The 17768-nt window shown below is 47.8% G+C and overlaps 1 protein-coding gene across 1 annotated transcript in view; it reads left to right on the top strand.

Annotated features, from left to right (window-relative positions):
* Nucleotides 1–1825: 1825 nt before the first annotated feature.
* Nucleotides 1826–17768, top strand: part of GRAMD2A (GRAM domain containing 2A) — a 31163-nt gene continuing 15220 nt past the window's right edge. The window contains 3 exon segments of the mRNA XM_068993429.1: nucleotides 1826–1914; nucleotides 7122–7326; nucleotides 7573–7625. Coding sequence (XP_068849530.1) covers nucleotides 1826–1914; nucleotides 7122–7326; nucleotides 7573–7625 — 347 coding nt within the window.

The following is a 17768-nucleotide window of genomic DNA, read 5'->3' on the forward strand; positions in this document are numbered from 1 at the left end:
CGGTCGGGGGCGTGTCTTCCGAGGCAGGCAGGAGTGGGCACTCGGTCCACCGCGCTGTCTGGAGGCTCCGCGATGACAGCTTTGAGTCCGGTCGCGGCCGCCGGAGCGAGCAGGTAAGTGGGTGCAACCCGCTGGGGCCCGGAGTCCGCCTCGAAGGGACGCTACCCGGAGGGACCCGGCGCCCGCCGCGCCTTGGTGGATTCTGCCCGGGGGGCAGGCACTTTCCACCCTGCCGGAATGCGGCTCCGCTCCAGAGCTGCGCCGTGCTGGCCCCGGCGCCTCCCAGGCTGCGAGGTGTTGCGCGGGGGCGGGATGCCAGGCTGACGGCGCTTCCTGCGAGGGGTTTGAACATCGGGGATGATGGACGTCCGGGCGGCACCAGGGAGGTGGAGGGCACCCTCCTCGGGATACCACCCGTGGTTCACCACCATCCTCCTCTGCCGCCGTCGCTGGTCATTCATTCGCTCATTCATTCATTCCCTAGCCATATGGACCTCCCGTCCCAGCTACCCCCAACCCAAGGGCTGGTCTTTCCCTTCTGGCCCCCGGAAGGCTCAGCCTCTCTTCTAACCGGGTCTGCAATTGTAGCGGCGCTCTGCTGCCTAGGAGGCAGCGTGGAGCTGTCCCAGCACGACTCGGCCGCACCCCTGCGTCGTGCCCGTCCACGTCGGGCGGGCTGGGGCCAATCTCTCAACCTCGAGATCTGTTCCACCGTCACTCTTGGAAGAAGGAAAGTTCTTGCAGCTGGTCAAGGGGTAGGGAGGCAGCGCAAGTGAGAGGTGGCGTTTCAGGTGGGATCAAGAATTGTGGCCTCTGCCCCCTGATATCTTGGGCCCTTGCGGGTAGGATTATTTGGGGAAGAAGGAGTCAGTGGTTGAAGCCCTCAATTGCTGCCCTTGTCCAGGTCCCAAACCCTACAGCCAGAGCTCTGAAGGGCAGCCTGGCACCCCTGGCCATCCAGCCCTGGGGCAGATCGTGTGGATGTAGTGTGACCCAGTGCCCAAGCCACACAAGTACGTGGAGCTGGCAGAAGGCTTAAGGGCTCCCTCTGTCCTGTCCTCAGAGAAGCTGGTGAAGTCCTGCATAGCTGGCATTTGCCCTTGTTGGCTTTGCCTGCCCCACCCACCCTTACAGGAATCGGCCTCCTAGGGAAAAGAATGTCCTAACAATCCACGATGCCTTTGCTCCAATGTACATCTCTAGGTGGCTCTGAAGTCCAGTTCCTTTCACAGCAAAGACTTATGGGGCTTCAGGGAGAGAGGAGTAGAGGGTGTATATCACCCATCCCCACCCCCATTCTGCAGTGAGAAGGAGGGTTTTCTCCTTCTGCAGTCTTCTGATCGCACAGACAGACACTCGGGTCTGAGGTCGTGGTTCTATAGGACCAGTTAAGCAGTGAACATCTCTGGGACAAATGGGCAGATATAGAGCACAAAGCTGACAGAAGCTGCTACTGAGCTTCCAGGAGCATTTCTGCGGGGGCCAAACCAAAGTTCTCATTCCTGACTTGCCTTTGGGAGAATTTTCTGAATAGCGTAGTGGGGTCAATCCAGGTCCTACCCAGGCCTTGATGTTACTGATTGCTTTGACGTTTCTGAGCTTAGCTGGATCCTTGGAGCTTTAGTGTAGACCAAGAGGATCTGTGTGCCAATCCATCCACCTAAGATCCCTGAGGGTGAGGTCAGCACTACTCAAGATGGGCTCTGCCAGCCAGACTTCCTGAAGTTCTTCCTCATGCCTGTTTGGGTGGCCCCTCCTAGTCCTTAACCTGGTTAAGTTGTGGCTTTGGCCCTTGAATGCCACATGCCATACTTATCAGACCAGCATGAAGAGCCTCTCTGGTCAGAAGTTCCTATCTTGCTATGACCTGGAACAAGTCGGGTCTCCTTTCTGGGCCCGCTTTGCCACTGTAAGGTAAGGAGAACACATTGTAGGCTCCTTAAAGGCTTTTCTGTGCAGCCATTCAGTGATTCTGCTAACTAGCCTGTTTCCTCCTTGATTTTTGAAGGTATTTTATCACTTTACATAATTACTTCATTGCCGTGACTACCTACGGAAAGCCCGTGGTGTTGAGACCCATGAAGCATTCCACTTTGGTGTCCAGGGTCTGAGTCCAGACACCAGAAAATAATTTCCTTTTTTCTTTCCTGAGAAGTGAAAATAATTCCACCCAATTCTGCAGCCCTCTTTTAAGCAAGGGTAAGTTTGGCATGAAGTCAGCCTTGGCCGCTGTGCTGCTGTTCACCTGGGCGGCAGGGCACGAGTCTGTCACCACCTGTTATCACCAACCTGTGAAGTTTTGATTAATCCTCAGCTGTTTACTAATGTAGGAAGGGAAGGAGGATGGGGACATCAAGGAAGAGGATGGAGCTTCCTCTGTAATCAAGAAGTACCTGGGCTTCCCTGGGGGTCCAGTGGTTAAGAATTCACCTGCCAATGCAGGCAACACAGGTTTAATCCCTAGTCCAGGAAGATTCCATATGCCGTGGCGCAACGGAGCCCATGGGCAGCCACTACTGAAGCCCAGATGCCCAGAGCCCATTCTCCGCAATAGCAGAAGCCACCACAACGCGAAGCCTCTGTACCACAACTAGAGAGCAGTCCCTGCTTGCCACAACTAGAGAAAGTCTGCACCCAGCAATGAAGACCTGGCTCAGCCAAAAACAAAAAATAAACTAATTTAGAAAGAAAAATTAAAAAGAAGTACCTGCTTCCCCATGGAGTCCTTGCTGGCCAAAGCACAGAAAAAAGGTGCTATTCTCCAGAAGATAAACCACTACAGGGCAGGCTGGTGCCTCCCTTCTCCCCACCACAACCACACATTCTCATTAGTTTACAAATGCTTGTTCAGAATTTAGGACTGGAGTGTTAAATAACCTATGGCGGTTGAGCCAGTCTCTAAGTCTTTGTCCTAAATTAGTGTTTCCCTCGAGTGGTGTTTAAAATCTACTGGGAAAGCACATTGTTAATTTTTATTTTGTTTATTTATTTTTAAATATTGATTTATCTGGCTGTGTCGGGTCTTAGCTGTGGCATGGAGGATCTTTGGATGTGGCATGTGAATTCTTTGTGATGGCGTGTGGGATCTAGTTCCCGGACCAGGAATCCTACCTGGGCCCCCTGCATTGGAGGTGTGTAGCCTTCGCTACTGGACTGCCAGGGAAGTCCCCCAATATATTAGTATGCATGCTGTTCTAGATACATGTAATTTTTTTCAATGTAATATAATGCTATCCTTTGTGTTAAGCTTATTTTTAATGTTTTAATAGTGAAATATTTTAATCATTACATAGCCTTTTATTGTATGAATAAACCATACTTTGTTCATGCTCTATTTTTTTTCCTTTTTCAACTATACTTCAGTGAATATTTGTATATATTTAAATTTATGTCCAATTATTTCCTGAGACTAAATTGTTAGAAGTGGAATTTATGGGTCTGTCGGCTATCTACATGTAAACGTATGTATCTATTCACATACTGCTCTCCTACACAGGAGTGTGAGACTGTCCATTCACCAAAATGTTGATCAACCATAGATGTTATTACACTTTTAAGCCTTTGAAATTTAATAAGTAAAAAAAGATATCACTTCTACTTTTTTATGTTTGAATATCTTTATTATTTTTGTTGATTTTAAAGATATTACACCCCTGTTATAGTAATTTCAGACAAAACAGAAACTATTGAGCGTGAATTCTTCCCTGAGATATCATCACTATTGTTTGATACAGAATTTTTTTAATTGTTTCTTTTGTTTGTTTGTTTATATACAGAATTTTTAATTTTATAAATGGGTTATATTTTTTTAACTTTTTAAATTTTATGTTGGAGTATAGCTGATCAAAAATGTAGTGATAGTTTCACGTGAGCAGCAAAGGGACTCAGCCATACATGTATTCATTCTCGCCCAGACTCCCCTCCCATCCAGGCTGCCATATAACATTGAGCAGAGTTCCCTATGCTATACCGTAGGTCCTTGTTGGTTATTCATTTTAAGTGTCTTTAAAACTTCTAATGATTTATTTGTGGCTGCTCTAGGTCTTCACTGCTGCTCACAGGCTTTCTCTAGCTGCGGCGAGCAGGAGCCACTCTTCATTGTGGTGTGCAGGGTTCTCATTGTGGTGGTTTTTCTTGGCCTCTAGGGCGGCATGTGGGCTCAGTAGTTGTAGCTCGTGGGCCCAGAGCGCAGGCTTAGTAGTTGTGGTACATGGGCTTAATGGCCCTGTGACCCATGGAATCTTCCTGGACCAGGGATTGAACTTGTGTCCCCTGCATTGGCAGGCAGATTCTTTACCACTGGACCACCAGGGAAGTCCTGGTTATCCATCTTAAATATAGCAGTGTGTACATGTTAATCCCAAACTCCCTAACTTTCCATTCCCCCTATCCCTCCCCTCTGGCAACCATAAATTCATTCTCTGAGAGTCTGTTTTGTAAATAAGTTCATCTATATCATTTCTTATTAGATTCTGCATATAAGGGATGTCATATGATATTTCTTCTTCTCTGTCTGACTTACTTCACTAAATATGACTATCTCTAGGTCCATCCATATCGCTGCAGATGGCACTATTTAATTCTTTTTAATGACTGAGAAATATCCCATTGCATACATGACCCACATCTTCTTTATCCCTTCTTCTGGCAGTGGACATTTAGGTTGCTTCCTTGTCTTTGGCTATTGTAAACAGTGCTGCAATGAACACTGGGGTGCGTGCATCCTTTCAGATGATGTTTTTCTCCAGATATAGGCCCAGGAGTGGGATTGCAGGGTGGTTATATTTTAAGTTTTTAAAGGAACCTCCATACAGTTCTCCATAGTCACTGTACCAATTTACATTTCCTTCAACAGTGTAGAAGAGTTCCCTTCTTTCCACATAAATGGGTTATATCTTGGTTACTGACTTATATATACTTTTTGCTAAACAATACATTTTTTACCTTTTTTCCATATTAGCACATGCAGCTATACTCCATTCTTTTAGTCAATTGCATAGGAATCGACCTTATAATTCATAAAATACTATTTTCGTATTTCTACATTTTTCCTCATAATTATTTAATTTCCTCTTAGTTTATAGGAATATAAATTTTTGCCTACTTGTCCATTTATTTCCTTATAACAAGTTGCATGAAATGGAGTTTTAGGGTCAAAGGATTTACATTTCTTAAAGCATTTGATATATGTCAGAAAGGTTAACTGAGTTTTAAGTCTCATGGAAAATGAGAATTCTTCTTTTTCCACATACATCCCTGGTAATATTGAGCACTCTGATTTTTTTAATGTTTATCAGTAAAGTAGGTAAGAGGGAGCTCTCTTCTTTTGTGACTTGCCTGTTCATATTCTTTGTCCACTTTTCCATTAGATGGTCTGCCTTTTTCTTACTAACGTAGATGAGTTTTTATCATTTAAAAATGCCAGTCCTTTTTCAGTTTAATTTTTTAATATTGTTTCAGTCTGTTCAGTTCAGTCACTCAGTCGTGTCCGACTCTTTGCATCTGTTTACTTCACCTTTTAAATTGTTATTTATTTGTTTAGCCTGCACTGCGCAGTAGGTGGTCTCTTAGTTCCCCGACCAGGGATGGAACCTGTGTCCCCTGCAGTGGAAAAGCGAAGTCTTAACTACTCACCACCAGGGAAGTCCTCTGTCAGTTTAAATTTTGATGTACAGAGGTTTTTAATTTTTATGCAATTAAATATTTTCTTTTATGTGTTCTGGGTTTTATATCTTGCTTAGGAAGTTGTTTCCTTATATAGTAATATTCTATTCTATTTTATTGATTTAGAAAATATCTGGACGTTTAATCTACCTGGAATTTATTTAGTGTATTTTTATGAATGGTATGAAGTACCCAGTTGTTCCAATATCATTTATTGGACAATCCCTTTTTCCCTTACTTATCTGAAACAGTTTCTTTTTAAAAAAGATTTCGCTTTTGATGTGGACCATTTTAAAGTCTTTATTGAATTTGTTACAATATTTCTTCTGTTTTGTGTTTTGGTTTTTGGCCCTGAGGCATATGAGATCCTAGCTCTCCCATCAGGATAAACCCACACCCTTGCACTGGAAGGCAAAGACTCAACCACTGGTCAGCCAGGGAAGTCCCGTGATTCTGTCTTACATACTAAATTCTCAGATACCCATAGATCATGCTCTGGCCTCCCTCTTACAGTCTATTGATCTATTAATTTTTCCTAAACTAGTAAATATTTTAATTGTTCCAGCTTTGTAGTTTGTTCTGACATCTGGTAGGGCAAAACCCTTGCATGACAGTTGGGATAAATTCGCTTCTTTAAAACTTTCAATCTTCTCACTCAGGAACAGTTTATCTTTCCACTTATTCAAGCCTTCTTTCATGTTATTTTAAAAATGCCGGTGGTTTTCTTCTAGGTTTTTCTACATTTTAAAAGTTTATTCTTGGGTAACTTATACATGTTGTTGCCACATGAATAGAATCATTTCCCCAAATATATTTTATAACTGTTTATTGCATGTCTACTGAGAAACTATTGATTTTTATGTTGATCTTGTAACCACTAGAATAACAATTAAGTCTGTGAGAGTGTATTATTAAGTGTCTATCTTCATCACAGCTCTGGCTGGCCCAGTGTCCAAATATAAGAATATCTGGGCCACTTTCTTATTATTTTTCCAGTTGAATATATATTCTCTAGGTAGTTCATGTTACCATCTTTCAAAGAATAATCATCTCTTTTTAATATATGAATCTTTTGTTTCTTTTTCATGCCTTTGTGCAATGACTAGAGCTTCCAGAACAATGCTGAATAACAGTGGCGAGAGCAAGCCTTCTTAGGGGTTTTCCGCTAGCTGAACAATCTGGGGCTCTCCCTGGAAGAGAAGGTCCCAGGATCCAGTAGGCTCTTTAAGCGTAGGTTATCGCCCAGGAATCCTTACACAAGCACGGTATGGCTTGGGGGAGCCTAGTTAGCAGAAGCCTGGGTGGGGCAAGCAGCTGGATCCTGCCTGGGACACTCCAAATCCGGACCAACTACCGGGTTTGGGTGCTGGAGGGGGCGCGGGCCCCGTTTCCAGGGTGCAGGACGTGCTGTGCTGCAACAGCCTCTGGTCTACGCAAGCTTTTGCTCTTCCGCCTAGGGACCCACCGGCCCCACCAAGGGGTGCGCAGGGCAGGCAGGGCGGGCTCTCTGGCGCGGGGCCCTGCGTGGCTGGAATTCTGGGTGTGGCTGCGCTCTTGGCGCCGGGTGCCTGCGGGCTCTTCAGCCTTCCCAGGGCAGACGCAGAAAATGGGCTGTGGTTCGCGGGCTGCGGCAGAGACACGCCAGGGGCAGAGGAGCGTCAGGTGAGGATGGCTGGGGAAGGCTGGACCAGGCAGGCAGGATTCGGGCAACGGCAGCGTCCGCTCCCTCCACCCCCGCTCAGTCGGGGTGGGAGAGGTACAGTCCCTTCTCTTTCCCATCCCCCAGAATCTCCGTGGCCTTTCGCAGGAGCCGAGGTCGGTGCGGCGCTGAGCTGGCCGGTGACCTAGGCTCCCGGCTGCGCTCGGCAGGGTCCTCACTTGCGTTCAGGGGCCTGTGCTCACTGCCAGTCCCTGGATGCAGTCGCCAGCGGGGGAGGGAGCCAGGAGGAGCAGACCGTTAGGTGTGGGTCCGGACTCCCCACTGCCGCCTGGATCCTCTGCTGGCTGATAGCCAGGCTGCCCTTCAGCCTTCCTGCACTTTGGCCTCCCAGCAAACTTCCTGCTTTCCCATTCCTCCTTTCTGAAGCACTCCTTTTGCTTCCACGACAACCTATACACCTGGTTTTCTTTCTGCCTCTTGGGCCACCTTCTCTTCGTCTCCTTGGGGCATTCCTCTTCCTCCTCCACACAGACGTTTTCTTTTTAAAAAAATACTTAGTTTTATTTATTTGGCTGCGCAAGGTCTTAGTTGCCACACTTGGGATCTTGATATTCATTCAACATGCGGGATGTTTAGTTGCAGCTTGGGAACTCTTGAGAAGTGGCACGTGGGATAGAGTTCCCCATCCAGGGATGAAACCTAGGCCCCCTGCCCTGGGAGTGTGGAGTCTTAGCCACTGGGCCACCAGGGAAACCCCTTCCACCCAGTCTTTAAGTGTTATAGTTCTTGAGGTCCCCTACTCTCCTCTCCAACCCCCATCCTTTTTATGGAGAAATAACTCACACACCATAAAATTCATCCTTTCAAAATGTGCCATTCAGTGACTTTTACTGTATTCACAAAGTAGTGTAACCATGATCACTGTCTAATTCCAGAACAGTTTAATCATCCCCCCCAAATAAAGCCTATGTGCCTTAGTCACTTCCCATTTCCCCTTCCCTCCAACCCCTGGCAACTACTGAGCTACTTTCTGTCTCTGTGGATCTGCCAGTTCTGGACATTCCCTGTACATGGAGTCATACAATGTGTGGCCTTTTGGAACTGGCCTTTCACTTAGCATAAAGTTTTAAGGTCCATCATGTTGCAGTATATATCAGTACTTCATTCCTTTGTATGACTGAATTATGTTCCACTGTATGGATATACCACATTTTGCTTATCCGTTCATCAGCTGGGTGTTTGGGTTTCCATTTTTTGGCTATAATAGTAATGGTAATAGTAATAATAGTAATGGTAATAATGATCATAATGCTATGAGCTTTCCTTTTTTGAAAACTTTAAAATTGTAGTACAGTTGATTTGTGATGTTAATTTCTGCTGTACAGCAAAGTGATTCAGTTATATACATATATACATTCTTTTAATACTCTTTCCCATTATTGCTTAGATTTTCCCTGGTGGCTCAGATGGTAACATGTCTGCCTACACTGTGGGAGACCCGGGTTCGATCCCTGGGTGGGGAAGATCCTCTGGAGAAGGAAATGGCAACCCACTCCAGGACTCTCGCCTGGAAAATCCCATGGACAGAGGAGCCTGGTAGGCTACAGTCCATGGGGTCGCAAAGAGTCAGACACGACTGAGCGACTTCACCTCACCTCTTCACCTCATTGTAGCTTATTATAGGATATTGAATATAGTTCCCTGTGTTATACAGCAGGACTTTTAGTATGATAATCTCTGCGTCCATCCATGTTGCTGCAGATGGCATTCTTTCATTCTTTTTATGGCTGAGTAGTATTCCATTGTGTATATACCACAGCTTCTTCATTCATGCACCTGTTGATGGGCATTTAGGTTGTTTTCATGCTGTGGCTATTACAAATAGCAGCCAAGTGCTGCTATGAACATAGGCTTGCATGTGTCTTTTTGAATTGTAGTTTTGTCTGGATATATGCCCAGGAGTGGGATTACTGGATTATATGGGAATTCTGTTTTTAGTTTTGAGGAATCTCTGTACTGTTTTCCATAGTGGCTGCACCAATTTACATTCCTTCCAACAGGGTAGGAAGGTTCCCTTTGCTATGAGCATTCTTGTACAAGATTTTGTGTCCATATATATTTTCAGTTTTGGGGGGTATGTACCTAGAAGTAGAATTGCTGGGTCGTATAGTAAATGTTTAACCATTTGAAGAATCACCAAACTGTTTTCCAAAGCAGTTGCACCATTTTACAATCCCAGGAGCAATGTATGAGGGTTCCAATTTCTCCTCATCATCACCAACACCTGATATAAATTACAGCCTCTTGGGGATGTAAAGTGGTATCTCATTGTGGTTTTGATTTGTATTTCCTTGATGACTAATGATGTTGAGCATCTTTTTGTGTACTTAATGGTCATTTGATATCTCTGGTGGAAAAGTGTTTATGTAAACATTTGCCCATTTTTAGTTGGATTATGTCTTTTTATTGTTCAGTTTTAAGAATTCTTTTTAAAAATTTAACTGTGGATTAAAAAACACATAACATAAAATTTACCATCTTAACCATTTCTAAGTTCATTTGTACAGTTCAGTAGTGTTAAATATACATATTCATATTGTTGTCCAACCAGTTTCCAGAACTTTTTCACCTTGCAAACCTGAAACTCTACATCCATTAAATAACTCTCCACCCACCTCAACCCCCAACCCCAGCCTCTGCCAACCACCATTCTGCTTTCTGTTTTTATGAATCTGACTACTCTAGGTCCTTCATATAAGTGGAGTCATAAAGCATTTGTATTTTTGTGATTGGCTCTTTTTCACTTAGTATAATACCTACAAGGTTGTAAGAGTTTTTAAAATACATTCTAGATACTAGTCCCTTATCAGATCTCTGATTTACACTATTTTCTCTATTAGTCACCTTTTCACTTTTTCAGTGATGTCACTAGCGGTACAAAAGTTTATAATTTTGATGTAGTTCAACGTATCTATTCTTCTGCTGTTTGTTGTGCTTCGGGTGTCATATCTTAAGAGATTGAGAGTCAGGAGCAAAGAGAACGTCTGTGCTGTGCTCACTCATGTCCAGCTCTTCGTGAAGTTATGGTCGGTTGCCTGCGGCCCATGGTTTTCCAGGCAAGGATACTGGAGTGGGTTGCCATTTCCTACTCCAGGGGATCTTCCTGACCCAGGGACTAAACCCACGTCTCTTGTGTCTCCTGAACAGCAGGCAAGAATCTTACAAGACTGTTGCCTAATCAGAGATTTACACCCATGATTTCTTCTAAGAGTTTTAGCACTGACATTAAAAAAAAGTGTATTTATTTATCTGGCTGCATCGAGTCTTGGTTGTGGCACGCAGGACCTTTCTTGGTGGCGCACGGACTGTCTATTTGTGGCACATGGGCTCTGGAGCATAAGAATTCAGTAGTTGGGACATGCTGGCTTACCTGCTCCACAGCATGTGGGATCTTAGTTCCCCAACCAGGGGTTGAATCTGAGTCTCTCTCAGGATCAAGGCAGAATCTTTTTTTTTGTTAATTTAATAACTGCATTTGTTTGTTTAGTTTTGGCTGTGCTGGGTCTTGGTTGCTGTGTGGGCTTTCCTTTAGTTGCAGTGTGCAGGCTTCTCGTGGTGGTGGCTTCTCTTGTTGCAGACCACAGCCTCTAGGGCCCTTGGACTTCAGAAGTTGCAACTCGTGGGCTCAATACTTGTGGCTCCCGGGCTCTACAGCACAGACTCAACAGGTGAGTTAGTTGCTCAGTAGTTTATAGGAGTTAAATTCAATGAATTCATAGGAGGGAGGCAGAGTGGCCGGGCTTAGTTGCTGCATGGCATGTAGGATCTTCCTGGATCCTGCATTGGCCTGTGGATTCTTTACCACTGAGCCACCAGGGAAGCCCCTGCAAGGCGGATTCTCAACCACTGGACCACTAGGAAAGTCCCAGCTCTGACATTTTTGAGTTAGTTTTTGTACATGCTGTGAGATAGGGATCCAACTTAATTCCCTGGCCTGTGGATGTCCAGTTGTTCCTGCACCATTTGTTGAAAAGTCTGCTCTCTGCCCCACTGTTCTGGTCTTGGCACCCTTGTCCATAGCTTCTCTTCTTTAGGGGAGAAGATTCCCTGAGGGATCTTCCTAGCTCCTGTACCCATTCATGGGCCAATAACTCAGGAATTTCTCCCTTCAGCTTGGAGCTTTCTTCTAAGCTCCTGACTCATATATAACTTGACATCTCTACTTAAATGCTTCTCACATATCTTTAAGACTGAACTCATGACTATTCCCCTGCTTTGTCTCAGCAAAAGAGAGCAGTATCCTACTTACTTAAGCCAGAAATCTAAAATCATGTTTGACACACTTTCCCTTACAGCCCACAGCCACTTGATCACCAAGTCCAGATCGGTTCTACTTAGAGATACATGTATTGTGAATCCCTCCCCCACCTTCCATCACCACGACTGCCACCACGTCTGAGACATCATCTCTCTGCTGGAATATAATCTCCTAACTGGTCTGTCTCCATGGAAAATTCTAAACTTATACAAATGAGGAGACTGGGACTTCCCTGGTGGTGCAGTGGATAGGAATCTGCCTGCCAGTGCAGGGTTCGATCCCTGGTCCAGGAAGATCTCACACGCTGCAGGGCAACTCAGCTCCTGCACCACCACTACTGAGCCCATGCTCTGGAGCCTGTGAGCCACAACTACGGAAGCCCACGTGCCTACAGCCCGTGCTACGCAACAAGGGAAGCCGCCACAAGGTGAAGTCTGTGCACTGCGAGGAAGAGTAGCCCCTGCTCTCTGCAACTACAGAAAGCCCTTGCTAAGCCACAGAGACCCAGTGCAGCCAAAAATTAAAAAAAAAAAAAAAAGAATGAATAAAAAAAAAGAATCACAGCTACTCTCTGGGTATCAAAAAAAAAAAAGAAGGAGGAGGAGAGTTGTAGGATGGACCCCCCCACCCCATCCTAGGCTCCTGGCAACTTCTCCTGGGATCAGAGTTCTTCTGACCACAGAGTCAGTGATCATTTATCCATCACTACCAACTACCAACATAAGGTTGTCCCCGTTTCATCAATACTCATCCTGTACGCCCCCTGTCCCACACCGTTTTGTATTTGAGACAAATCTATGTCTGTGATCACGTCCACGTATGCCAGCTCAAACAGATGCTGCTCCATACTCTTTAAACATACAAAATTGATAGTGTCTTTTCCCTTTTAAATCCCTTCATTGGTTCCCCCTAGCTTTTAAGAGAATGACAAAAACCCTTACTGGGGCCCACTGGGGCCTGCATGATCTACCCTGCCTACCTCTCCAGCCCCATTGCTCATTACTTCACTGCTCACCTCCACCTTCCAGACCCAAAGGCTCTGTTTATGTTTCCCCTATGTGCTATATACATCTGGCCTCAGGGCTTTTGCACATCAGAAACCCTCTAAACAGTGGTCCCCAACCTTTTTGGCACCAGGGACCAGCTTCATGGAAGACAATTTTTCCACAGATGGGTGGGGGGAATGGGTGGTTTCAGGATGATTCAAGCACATTATAGTTATTGTGCACTCTATTTCTATTACTATTACATCAGCTCTGCCTCAGATCATCGTCAGATCCCAGAGGTAGGGAACCCCTGCTCTACAGTGACCCCTCCCCAGTACCCTCCAACCCTCCCCTCCCCCGCCAGCCCATTGGTCTGACTAGCACTGCCATCAGGGCAAATGCTGCTGCTGTGTCTTCAGGGAAGTCTTCCCCTCTCTCTGCGGCTGATTCAGGGCTCCTTCATTGAGGCGCTCTCAGACCCTGTGCTTTGCCTTCACAGTACACATTACACAGTTATAATTATGTATTGATCTCTATAAATATTTGTTTCACGTCTGCCTCTCCCACCAAGCATTTTGGGGATAGTAGTTTGTCTCATGCCTCTTCGTACAGACAGGACTTACACAGAGCTAAGTGAGTCCAGGCATTCAGTTGGAGTTTAGAGGAGGGAGGCAGAGTGGCCAGCAGCCTTTGAGGGCTACGCTGTTGCCAGCCTCTGCTGGGGTCGGCGTTCTTCTAACCACAGTGAGCCAGTGGCTAGCTTTTGCTCACCTAGTCCTGGGCTCGGCTTTGTTGTTCCCTCAGACAACATTTGCTTTCTCTCCTGGCTGGAGACTTTCTTGCCCCTTTGCTGAGGAGTAACTGAGGCCCAGAAGGAGAGAGTGGCTTCCCCAAGGCTGTGAGAGGTTCTTTCAGGCCTGCCTCCCTGTCCCCATGCCCTTTCGGGACCCTAAGACCTCTCAAGACCCCAGTGCTCTGAGAAGAGCTGAGTGGGTTTCCAAAGCTAGCGCGATTCTGAGATGGGTGTCCCAGAGTGTGCCGCGTGAGATCCTTGGATGGACAGAGTTGACTTGTCCTGGGAGCAGCCACCCTTCCTGGCAGCCTGGAGCATCTGAGGGTGTCTGTGGGCCCTCTGCTCAGCAGGCCTGGCAGAGGGTGGCCCCCAGGAGCACAGGAGTGCTCTGTTTCTTAATGAATGCAAGTCTGTGTTTAGACCTAAATGACCAGCTTCTAGTCTGGAAACAGCCAGGCCCCAAGTGGCCTGCCAAGAAAAAGTGGTCTGTGACCAGGTCCAGGGGTGCCAGCTCACCCTGATTCTGCTCCAGCAGTGGGCACAATGGGACAGGGCCAGCGACAGGCGGGTCACTCTACAGGACCAGCTCCCTGCTCCATCGTAGCCTGGGCTTTGTAGGAAATCCTGGCTGTCTCCTGGAGCAAAGATTCCAGGTTTCGGCCGTTTGTCCAGCAGTCTCCCTGGTGACTGTTCTCCGTCTGCAAGTCTTTGCGCTCTGGCCAGGAAGGGGGCCAATTGTTGGTCTCAGACCTCTGGTAGCGGGAGAAGAGAGGACGGGATCCTGAGTATGGCTGGGTCTGAGCTCAAGGGGTGGGAGACTGTTCGTGGGTGCCGCCCCAGGTGTGAAGAGGGCCCTTCTACAGCCGCTGTCATCAGGAATAAGATTCAGTCACACAGGACACGTATGAAGCTTTGTGGGTAGAGTGAGGGGCCTGGTGGTGCCTCCATCTCTGCTTCCCATGGGGCGCTCACCTCTAGGCATCTTTCAGGGACGAGGGAGGTGGGGCAGGGTGCAGGCAGGGGTGGGAGGCTCAGTTGGCAAGGCTGGGAGAACCCGCCCCTTGACCAAGACTGGGCCGTGGCCTCTCTCAGATCCTCACAGGAACCCTGACCATCTGCAGGGAGAGGGGATTCTCCCCTCTTTACAGAGGAGGAAGCAGACTCAGAGGAGGAGCCTGGGGGTCAGCGGGGAGGGAGCCAGGGGCAAACTTGAGCGGTTGCCCTCACTCCAGGTTCTTAGGTTTGCATCCCGAGCCCCCACTGATGCTAAAGAAACTACACAGAGGAGTTCCCTACAGGAAGCATTTGTCTACTCAGTCAACAGTTATTGAGCACTTACTGTATGCCTGGAGTTGTGCCAGGCCCTGGGGTAAGACAGGAAGTGGGGAGACAAGCCACAGCAACAGGCAAGGCGGCAAGGAGCTCTCTGGGCAGATGAAGGGAGGGCACAAGGAGGGAGTGCTCTGCGTTCCTGGAGGCACAGGCTGGCCAGGCTTCGGGGGGAGAGGTGCTGAGGGATGGCAGCGAGGGGGTTTCCACCTGGGGCAGGAGCAGCTTAGCTGAGTGGGGGCCCTGCCAGCGCTGGGAGCGGGGGCTCATTAGCACCGCTCCCAGAGGCAGGGGAGGAGTCAGCCTGAGCACTTTGCCCCTGAATTCTGTCCCCATGAGGAGCAGGGCCATCCTGGTGTGCTGAGAGAGCCCAGTCCTGGGCGGGAGGTCAGAGGGCAGGGAAAAGGTGTGGGGCCCCTTAACCAGGGCTGGTCCAGTCCACCAAACAGCTTGACTACTGAAAGATGATGGGACCAGCCTAGCTCTCGGCCCACCCAGCTCCCACTCAATGGGAGGGCCCAGGGTTTCTGAGATCCTGGGAGGTAGGAGTTCTTATTAGCACCAGAGCTCAAAGGGGTCCTTGTTCAGGCTGAATCCAGCTGCCCCAAGAGGGCGGGGCCAGCCCACATCTCCTGAGCAACTAGCTCTCCCAGTTTGTTTGGTTCTCGGAGTCGGGAAAATAAAATCTGGTGGAGGGGTCTTATCTAAGGAACCCTACTTCCCAGTGGGGCTCCTGCATGGTCATCTCAGCTCAACAGAGTCACTCTCTGCCTCCCCGAGTCTCCCTCTACTGGCCCTATGGGGAGAGTGGGGGCCTAGCCCTGCAGCGGGAAAAACTCGAGGAAAGGACAGAATTTGGGGCCCCCAAGCCCCTCCAAGCAGTGTGTGGACTTTTCAGCCAGACTGAAGTTTGAATTCCAGCTCCATTACTCTCCAGTTATGTGGTCAAGAGCAAGGAACTTTACCTCTCTGGGTCTCAGTTTCCTTATCTGTGTAATGGGGATGATGCATCTCTGTTGTGTGACTAGAGTTGGACTGAGATTAGGGGAAATCATGAGCCAGATTCCTTCACCTCCTTCTCCCTGAGGGCTCCCTTGTTAACAGGGCCAGACTTGATCTGAACCTTCTTCAGCGTTCTCTTCCCTCTCCTGGCCCTGAAGGCTCATTGCGAGTATGGTACCCCCAGCTGTGGGTATCAGACCTCTTTGGAGTCCTGGCCCTGCTCTGCCACCGTGGGTGAACTGTAAGTTGTACCACCTGCCCCCATTGTGTCTTTTGTGTCTAAAAGGACATCGGATATCTGTCCTCATGTGTGGTCTTTGGGCAAACCAGGTGTAGGAGCTTTTGGTCTTGGCTGCAAGAGCCTGGGCTCTAGAAGCAGAATTGAAAGCTAAGGAGCAGGCGAGGGGAGCAGACCCTCTTGGCTGTCTCCCAGATGCAGTGCTTGGCCCACAGCCCGCCTGCTTCTTTCTCTCTTTTAAAAAGATATTTACTTGGCTGCACTAGGTCTTAGCATTGAACTGTTAGTTGTGGCACGTGGGATTTTAGTTCCCTGACCAGGTGTCAAACCCCGGGTCCCCTGCATTTGTAAGGGCGGAGTCTTAGCCACTGGACCACCAGGGAAGGCTCCACCTGCTTCTCTGTCTACTCTCTTCCTCACTGTAGATCCAGTCTCCAGGTCCACCCAGTGACTCTGGCCAAGTACACGTGCAGCTCTCTCCTGCCGGCTCACTGCCTCTGGCCGCCCACCTCCACCTCCCATATCTCTCAGTTAGGATTCATCAGAAAGAGAACCTGACGGGCCAGCTCAGTTTTTCATTCTAGAGAGGCTGCTGGTCGGCTTGCAGGCGGCTTTGCTCAGGTCTGGAGCACACCTGTGGCTCTGTTGGCCACGGCCAGGGTCCTCTGCACAAACGGGGCAGTCTTGGGAAGCCGGGTCTCTGATCCTCCATGTCTCCCATTATTTCGAAACAGCTGAAGGCTATAAAGGGAAACTAAGCATATTCCTGGCCCAGGGGTTCTCAGAAAGCTCCTGGGAAGGAGGATTTGTGACTAGGCTTCATGCCTGCCACACCCTGAGTCCTTTGCCAGGGTTGCTGAGCAGGACAGATGGATTGGCACCCAGCATGTGGCCCCCAACTCAGAGCCCCATCCCTTACATTCAGTGTGGAGTTCAGTTATGGGATTCTCTCCCCCTGCCTTAAAAAAAAAACAAAAAACAAAACCTTTATTTACTTAGCTGCCTTAGGTCTTAGTTGTGGCACAAGGAATCTAGTTCCCTGACCAGGGATCAAACCCACGCCCCCCTGTGTTGGGAGCGTGGAGTCTTAGCTACCCAACCACCAGGGAAATCTTACCTTTTCTTGTGGGTGGAAAGGGTGAAGCTGTTGTTGTCTTGCATATGGACATAAGAAAAGTATTAGCAAATAAGTGCAGTGCAGCTTCTGTGTAAGAAATCATAGAGTGATTTTTTGCAAAGGCAGATTGCCTTTCATCTTCCGATTTCAGTGTTTTGATTGAACCTGACTCTGAGCTCAGTTGATGAGCCTGACTCTGTCCACATGATTCCAGTTTCCCTTGGAGAGAGGTCTTGTTAACCAGTTTTGGGGTGGTATGTGGGGAAAGTGGCCCCGAGAGAAAGCTAGGGAGGCTCTTGGGAAGGACACAGTGTAGTTCAGGCTGGCCCTGCCACACAAGAAGGCAGGTCTTACTTCCTTGGCACAACTCAGTAAATGAACTCTGTGACTTTCATAGATGAAAGAAATCTCTATTAACAGTGTGATTCCCTGTCTTGTCAAGGATGTTCCTGGAACTCTGGAGGGCCAGGTGGAGGCAGAGGAGGGTCAGGGCCCCAGGTCCAGAGCCCAGGAGGGAGGATTAGCCATGGAGACCAGGAAGTCTGCGTCTCCCTCTGAACCACAAAGAAAGGAGGGTTTTAAAATCACCTGAGAGCTTTTAAAAGTCTGAAGTTGAAACTCATGACCCAGCATTTCCAATCCTAAGTGTTTATCCGTAGGA

This window comes from Capricornis sumatraensis, chromosome 2 (genome assembly GCF_032405125.1).
Source record: "Capricornis sumatraensis isolate serow.1 chromosome 2, serow.2, whole genome shotgun sequence".
Taxonomy (NCBI): domain Eukaryota; kingdom Metazoa; phylum Chordata; class Mammalia; order Artiodactyla; family Bovidae; genus Capricornis; species Capricornis sumatraensis.